Here is an 8,802-nt window from a genome sequence, read left to right as displayed (position 1 = left end):
TTGCCTGGCCAGTCTGGGTAAGGAGCTGAGGGCTGTTTTCAGGCTGGTGGGTGACTGAAGCTCCCAACTGCTCCTTTTTTTCTTTTTTTCTTTTTTATTCTGGGCCAGCTTTAGCTCTGGCTTGGCTCCAGCTAAGGCTTGGCTCCAGCTCTTAGGCCTCTGCTGCTGAAAGCAGGTATCTGGTTTGTTTGGGTTCTATAATCGAAACACTGTTTCAACTCCAGCTCTGGGATCCCAGCTGGCTGAAAGCAGGTTTCTGGGGTTTTGTTTAGCTTCTATATTTGTAACAGTGTTTCAAACTGCAAGCTCAGAGGCTGGCAGCGGTAGGCGGGGAACGTTGGAGTCCTCCATCACTGAAGCAAGCAAGCCTCGTGTTCACTTCAAGCTGCCTGGCTGCCGGCCGCCATCTTGGTTGGCAGTTAATTTGCATATCACCCTGATTAGCCAATGGGAAGGGTTGCGGACGTACGGCTAATTACCATGTTTCTCTTTTATTAGATAGGATACATTCTTATTCTCTTGAAACTTTAGATTGTGACCTATAGGTCTTTAGACTGGACATCAGTCAACCAGCTACCATTATCTTCGGGAAGTCAAGACTGTATGCTTGTTACCTACTTACACAAAGTAGGTAATTATTCCTTCAGTAAATGTTGGTCTTCTAATTTTGAAGATACTGTTTCAGTTACCTTTTGCCATATTTCATAACCCATTCATTCATTCATGTTCTCTCTCTCTCTCTCTCTCACACACACACACACACAGAGAGAGAGAGAGAGAGAGAGAGAGAGAGAGAGAGAGAGAGAGAGAGAGAGAGAGAGAGAGAGAGAGAGAGAGAGAGAGAGAGAGAGAGAGAGAGTGAGAGAGAGAGAGAGATTGAGAGAGAGAGAAACAGAGAGAGAGAGAATTAAGTATATTTATCTCTACTATACCTTTGCTTTTTCTGTTCCTTTTTTTTTATAATTTACCTGGCCACTGGTAATAGCAGAGGCCTGTACAAACAAGTATGTACTTTAGATATATATAGTCTGCCTAAAATCTTTATGTAATACTAGAAGCCCAGTTCACAAATTCGTGCATGGGTGGGGTCCCTAGGCCTGGCCAGTGATCAGGGCTGATCAAGCTGTCTCGCCCATTTCCGATCGGGGCCAGGCCAATTGATGCCCAGCCGATCAGGACCTGCCGACTGGGGAGAGGGATGGGAGGGAGGGATCATGAGAGGTTTGCTGGCCGGCCAAAGGGAGGCACCGGCCAGGGGGAGGGATAGCGGGAGGTTGGCCAGCCATGGGAAGTTGGCCGGACATGGGAGGTTGGCTGTGGGAGTGCACTGACCACCAGGGGGCAGCTTTATATCGAGACAGATAGATTTGAGGACTTCCACAAGCAGCTGCTGTAAAGTTAGAATCTTTAAAATCTTTTTCCCCATTAATAAGAGAAGGAATATGAAGTTGAGTGCCTCCTATGCCCAGAACTGCTATGTACTTTATAACTAAAGCAACACTATGAGATTAGTATAATTATCCAGGAAATTAACTCTCAAAAACAAAGCGACTAGCCTAACATATTTTGTATAAGTGATGTAGAGCTATGTTTCATATCTAAGTCTTTTGGCTATAATGACTTTTTACCACTATGTCACAATGCTTCCCACTAAAGGTTTCTTAAATTTCATTTGTCTAACTTTTCAATGGCAACCTGAAATCTATCAGATTAGATAGTGTATTACTTTCTTCTAACTATATTATACTTCTCGTCCAGATTAAAGACCATGGCTCACTACTAACTCTTCAGGCAGCTTCACTCCTTATAATCTATTCCTTTGCTTATTAAATTAATATCAAAACTGCATGGCTTCATCCTCCAGCTACAGTTTTGCTCCCAAGCATAAAAACATTACTGAAAAAATTCATAAAACTTGGATTACCTGACCCACTACAAATTTTTGCCATTTAATGTCAACCTGGCACTTAAAGTTGCTCAGTAATTCTGATGTCACTGTTTATTTCCTAGCACATTCCTGCAGTGGATAGTTCATTCATACATTCTATACCCCCTTTAAATCTTACTAGCAACCCTACTTTCTCACTCATGGTAGATAACCTCACGGGTGACCTTAATGGAAGAAAATGAAACTAAAAAATACTTGTCGAACTGAACTAGATAAGGGTTCCCTCATTTTCCTTTCTCTACCTCATAATTTCCTCCATTCCTTTAGCTATTTTTTTTTCCAAAAATCTAAGCACAAAAATTAGGACAAATTTAATCAAATAACCAAAAATTCCTGGGAACCTTATTTTTACAACAAACAAAATATCAGCTAGCTTTGGGAGCTAAACAGAAAAGGATCAGGAAAACAAAAAACAAAACAACAGAAAAGTATTAGAGCTTAACATAGTGCTGGACTTATTACCATAGAAAAAAGATTCCCCCAACCAAAGAGGCTCAAGAGATCTCAGGGAAGCACAATGTAACCACTATGAGACTACTGGTGGCAAGGGGTCATCCCTAAATCTTGGTAGAACCTCAATGACTCTCAAAGTCTTAATACAAGGACAACCAAGGAAACTTGTTGATTGTACAAAACTGAATATATGAAAGTTTTGAGCAAGGATGAGCATCACCTTGCCAGAGTCTCAGTAATGTCCCAAAACGGGGAAGTTACAAAAGAAAACAGAATTTTCAGGACTGGAGTTGATCGTGGGTGGTTTTAAGGTAAAAGCTTATAAGTAAGGTCTACTCTAGGCAATAACTGGTCATATTTTGTAAAGTAAATGAGTTGCTAAAACAGTCTTTTCTTTGGCGCACATAAGTCCATGTGAATTACGATAGTCTCAAATTGTCCATGGTCTTACGTTGGAGAATATAGGTCCTAACACGCTTGTGTTAAAACAGTTTGACTTAAAATAGTTTGAGTTATATGTCATGGTTTGGTACAAGTAATAGTACAGTTTTGCAAGTTGATGTTTCTGTTGTGTGTGTTTTTTCTCAAAAAGAAAGAGTTTATAGGCAAGATAACCAATTATAATGCTTTTCTAGAAATTCAGACATATTGAATGCCTGAAATTGGGGTTGGGGATTTAAAATATAATTTCAATTACAGTATTATTTTAGCCTTATCCTTTAGAACAATTATAAAAATGAAACTATGCTCTAAATAAATGAGACACAAGGAAAATATAATAGACAATTTCCACAACTATATTTACATGTATGTTTCAATACTAGTACATTTCAATGCCTTTTGCTACATTAACAAGAAATCACGTACAATTGCTGTGCACCAAAACTTAGCTTAATTCGATCTTTCAAGTAACATGCAATTTCAACTCACAAGTCTTCAAGTACTGCTAGTAAGTGTTCCCTTGTAAGCAGAGCACTATATCTTGATCCTGAATTGAAATCATCGTTAAGATTATATTTTTCCCTTCTACATGAAGTGCTTTTTCTTTAAACTGCTTTCCCCATATGTTGAGATCAATAATAACAAAAAGGATATTTTAGAGTTTTAAAATATTTTTCTTACTATTTAATTGTATAGGATATGTAAAGTAACTATTGATAGTTATGTACTTATTGTCATTTAAATTGTTTTCGCTCTAACTTTATAAGTGGTCTACTAACTTTACTACATGTTTGCCTTTACTAATGAGATTTTATTTCATATATTTTCTTTTTTCTAGTTTTGTCATTTTCTTTTCCACTTAAAGAATACCCTTTAACATTTCTTGTAATGCCAGTTTAATATTAATGAACTCCTTTAGCCTTTGCTTATCTGGGAAACCCTTGATCTCTCCTTCAACCTTGCTGGGTAGAATATTCTTAGTTGTAGAGTTTTCCCTTTCATCATGCCACTCCCTTATGGCTTACAAAATTTCTGTTGAAAATCAACTGATAGTCTTATGGTCATTACCTTATATGTAACTAGTTGTTTTTCTCTTGCTACTTTTAAGATTCTCTCTTTATCTTTAACTTTTAACATTTTAATTATGATGTGTCCTGGTGTGGGTATCTTTGGATTGATCTTATTTGGGATCTCTATGCTTCCTGGATATGGATATCTGTTTCCTTCACGAGATTAAGAAAGTTTTCAGCCATTATTTTTTCAAAAAGCGTTCCATCCCTTTCTCTATCTCTTCTATTTCTGGGACCCCTGTGATGCAAATGTGAATATACTTGATGTTGTACCAGAGGTCCCTTATGCTCTCCTTATTCTTTTAAATTATTTCTTCTTGATCTTCCAATTGGGTCATTTCCACTATCCTGTCTCCCTCATTGCTAGTCCATTCTTCTGCATCTTCTGATCTGTTGATTCCCTCTAGTGTATTTTTCATTTCAATTATTATATTCTTCAGTTATAATAGGTTCTTTTTGTAATTTATGTCTTTGTTGAAGTTCTCACTGAGTTTATTCACTTGTCTGCAGAATTTGATGAGCATCTTTATGACTATTATTTGATCTCTTTACCTAGTAGACAGCTTAGCTCCATTTTGTTTAGGGGTTTTTTTCTGGGAATTTGTCTTGTGTTGTTTTTGTTTGGAACATATCATTTTGTCTCCTCATTTTGCCTTTTTGTTTCTATGTATTAGGTATATCAGCTATGTCTGCTGGTCTTGAAAAAGTACCCTTATTTAGAAGGTGTTCTGTGGGTTCCCGTGTTGGAATCCCCCCTTGCCAGATGCTCAAGAAGTGTTTCCTGTATGGACTAGTGTGGTCTTCTGTTGTGGTTGGGCCACAACTGCTATGAACACACTGGCAGGCAAGGCTGGTCTCTGGCCAGGCTGGCTGTGAGGCACTGGCTGCAAGGTCCAACCTCAGCTTATTACAAACACACTGCTGTGTGCTGTTGCTCCTGAGGCTGCCCACCAGGTGTGGCAGGTTAGAAACCACTTGGAGGGGTGCCAGCCTGGGTGGGTCCTCAGGGAAACACCAAGGTAGGGTGAACAGTGTTAGCAAGGTTAATGGAGAGTGACAGAAATGGCATCTTCCAGCATCCGACCAGGCAGAAGGAAGGAGAGTAATAAAGGGGAAAGACATGGTGCCCACCAGCACTTCAGACTCTGCAAAAAGTTCTGACAGATCCCTCTCCCTCCAGCAGATGCCCTAAAATTAGTCAATGTATTACCTTCACATATGACCCAGGTGCTTTTCAAACTGCTGCCTCTGCACTGGGACTCGGAAAAAGTGCAGCCTTGTTTTCCTACAACCCTTTGACTCCCAGACCTAGGCCTTGCTGTTTTTCAAAGTCAGATGTTATACAGGCTCCTCTTCCTGATACAGGATCCCTAGGCTGGAGTTCGGACCCCTCCCTCTTCAGGGGAGACCTCTGCAGTTGTGATCTCTCTCCTACTTGTGAGTCACTGCATGGGGAGTAGGGGGTAAGGTGAGTCTCTGCCCCTTCTATCCCTCTCAGTATGGCTTTTTTTTTTTAAATCCATAGTTGTAGAAAATCTATTCTGCTAGTAGTTAGGTCATTCTCAGAGATAACTGTTCTACATGTAGTTGTAATTTTGGTGTCTATGAGAGAAAGTGAGCTCAGGATTTCCCTAATTCACCATCTTTAACCAAAGCCAGGAGCCTTGCTCTTAAATGCCAATTTAACTTGTCTATGAAATGTCGTTCCTTCTGGTTGGTGCACAGTCCCTGCACCTACTTTGTATTTTCTTTCTTTTGTATTTCAACTGTAACAAGTTTCAGACATCATCCAGAGATGACCAGAAGTATAAGATACCAGAAAATAATACTCAGTTTTAAAAAGGGAATATTGTGAATTTATTCTAGTATCTCAGTTTTATCATCTTCCATCCAATTCTGTATGCTTTCTTTGAAAACACTTAAAATGCACTGTAAATCCTATCCCCTCACTTAACTACCTATTATTTCATTATATCAATTTTGCAGACAAATAACTGATTCTCCAGTAATCTCTAATTGTTCTGTTATTTCTGGAACTGTTTACAGCAAAGTAGCAGAGAGGAGTATGAATGGCAAAGAAAATACCTTAATAACAGAGGAATCTTACTTAGTTGGTAGCCAGTACCTTTTTCTGAAAAAAAATTACATAGCCATAGTTTTCTTTCTGAAACAAGTTATCTGATTAATGGAGTAAAAGAACTGCAAGCCATGACCTTTATAAAATTACTAGAGGCCCGGTGCACGAATTTGTGCACCAGTGGGGTCCCTTGGCCTGGCCTGTGGGACCCGGCCGAAACCGACTCTCCAAGGGGTCCCAGATTGCAAGAGGGTGCAGGGTGGGCCAAGGGACCCCACCAGTGCATGATCAGGGCCGGGGAGGGACGCAGGTGGTTGGCCAAACGGGGAGGGACTGCTGGAGAGCTCCAGGGCTTGTCCGGCCCATCTCACTCAGTCCTGATTGGCCAGACCCCCAGCAGCAAACTAACCTACTGGTCGGAGTATCTGTCCCCTGGTGGTCAGTACATGTCATAGCGAGCAGTTGAGTGGCCTTAGCATATCATTAGCATATTAGGCTTTGATTGGTTGAACAGACGACCAGTCAACTGGACACTTAGCATATTAGGCTTTTATTATATAGGATAATAGCTTCAATAACCATGTGTTAATTAGATCAGAAAATTAATCTATATTAGCATTCAAAAGCAATTTTCTTCTTTGTTTTCTTTTTCAATAGCAATTTTCCAAGCTCTGCTGGTGACTAAGGATGAAAGTGGGTTGCTATGTAACCTGACATCTAATTAAGTTAAATTAGTGCCATATCTGAATGGAAGGCTCCCAGTGACACTAAATAAGACAAAGTTTTCCTCCAGCTATTGTAAGGGCCAGTCAGTTGCAAAGCTACTACTTTTTCAACACAAAGCAAAAGGTCCAGCCACATAGTATCACTAATGAGACTGAAGAAACTAGAGGTTATTGTTTGGGAGAACTGAGATATGAAGCCTTGGGTATTGGCCATATTAACAACCTGAGCATCTAAATGTGCAGGCTTGCTGTCCGCCTCCTAAGATAATATTCCAGATTTTCTCACTTCAAATATATACTTTGTTCATTTTGTAACATTTCTAAAATCAGAGTGCATCTTAAAATTATCCATAAATTAAAGTTTGTCTGTTGTGTGTGTGTATGTGAGGACCCCCTACTTTTAAGTATTTTATACTCTAAAAAATCCAAATCCATGTTCACATTATAAACTAATTTCATCTATATGAGCATCTAGGAGTAATAATATGAGACCAACTAGGGGCAAAGTAAGTGCTCTCTCAATATCATATATAATAAAGAAAGAAAAGAAAATCTTGTTTATTGTACATTTATCTATATCAACTGAGTATTCATTATCTCAATCCTAACAACTACTATAATAAGGTAGTTATTACTATACAGGGTGGGCAAAAGTAGGTTTACAGTTGTGAGTACATAAGAAAGTTTATTCTTGTATTATTATTTATTAATTACTGTATTATTTATTTATATTATAACTGTAAACCTACTTTCACCTGCCCAAAAATATTATAAATGAGAAAATTAAGGCATAATATGTTTGGGCAACTTGAAGTTGAACCTTATCTGAATACCAACCTCTTTATGCTATTCCAATACTGCCTCATTGGAAAATAGACTAAGCGTTTTATAATTTTCTTATATGCATATAATAGTAGATATTAAATTTCTAAAGGTGATTCAAAGTCATGGAATTGTGAGTATGTGTTGTTAAGTATTACTTATTTAAGTTTGCTAATAAAGAGACAAGGCATCTGTCTCCTCCTTCAAATAAGCTTAACTTCTCAGGTATTGATTCCACTTCAGAAAAGAGATTAAAAAAAACTTGAAAGAAAAGATATAAATGATCATTCTCTTCAGACTTGAGAATATCATATCACAGAGTCTCTACCTCAAACAAATTGGAAAATAATATTGGGAGTTAAAATTAAAGTTGTTTTATTTAGTTTGCATCAGTAAGCAACCACTGGGAAGGCCAGCATCTCCAGAGCACTATTGTCAAATTGTAGCCAAAGTTGGTGCAATATTGTTTAGCCACCATTTAAATTTCTGCAGGACCATTTTTTTATCCTCCTATACTTTCAATATTTATTCAAAGATCCTTTGGGCATATATTTTCTATATGCCAAATACTGTTGTAGGTGCAAGATATACTAAACTCTGTTTACTAGGTCTATTTTTCCATTAACAATAGGCAACATTATCCTAAGAGAATAATTTGTGGTGGTTTTTTTGGCCTTGTAGCTGCTAAATCCTGAAGATGACCTCTTACCAGGAAAGATTCGAGACAGCAATCGTTCAACCCTCTTAGCCACGATTCAGGAACATGGTTACCCCACAATCAACTTGGGAATTGTGGGAGACAAGTAAGTATTGGATTTTATTTCTAAGTTGTTATACAAATATGAATTTTAGGAGTACTAACTATATGGGGTTGTTGCTAAAACAACAGAAATTAAATACCATAATTTTCACATATTTCATTCTTCAGAAGCCCAAGAATTATGGAAGTATCTATGTCCATTGGGGACAGACATTTTCCTGAAATGCCTATTACAACAGGAGAAATATTTTGCTGTCCTATGGGTTTATTAAATTTACAGGGATCTTTTTTGATAGTGTTGTCTTTATCCTAGTTGAAGTAATGGTGATAGTGTTTTATTCCTATTCATACTTGTACTTGTTTCAAGAAAGACAGGGAAGACATAGCATAAGTGAGAAGAGTAAGAGAGAATGTCAAAATTAGCACTAACTGATTTTTTGAAGTTTAAGTACAATTGTTTTCTAGGGCCTCTATATTTATTTTGGCATCCTTATGTAACCCGAGTT

General features: G+C 38.1%; 1 protein-coding gene across 1 annotated transcript in view; it reads left to right on the top strand.

Moving 5' to 3' along the window:
* LOC102755735 (gephyrin) overlaps positions 1-8,339 on the top strand; it is a gene marked incomplete at its 3' end in the record, with an annotated part of 348,549 nt that extends 340,210 nt beyond the window's left edge. The window contains exon 20 of the mRNA XM_006760102.1: positions 8,218-8,339. Within this exon, the coding sequence (XP_006760165.1) occupies positions 8,218-8,339 (122 nt within the window). The remainder of the gene's footprint in view (positions 1-8,217) is intronic.
* Between the last annotated feature and the right edge of the window lie 463 nt (positions 8,340-8,802).

This window comes from Myotis davidii, unplaced genomic scaffold, assembly GCF_000327345.1.
Source record: "Myotis davidii unplaced genomic scaffold, ASM32734v1 scaffold337, whole genome shotgun sequence".
NCBI classification, from domain to species: Eukaryota; Metazoa; Chordata; class Mammalia; order Chiroptera; family Vespertilionidae; genus Myotis; species Myotis davidii.
This window is presented reverse-complemented; position numbering and strand designations above follow the sequence as displayed.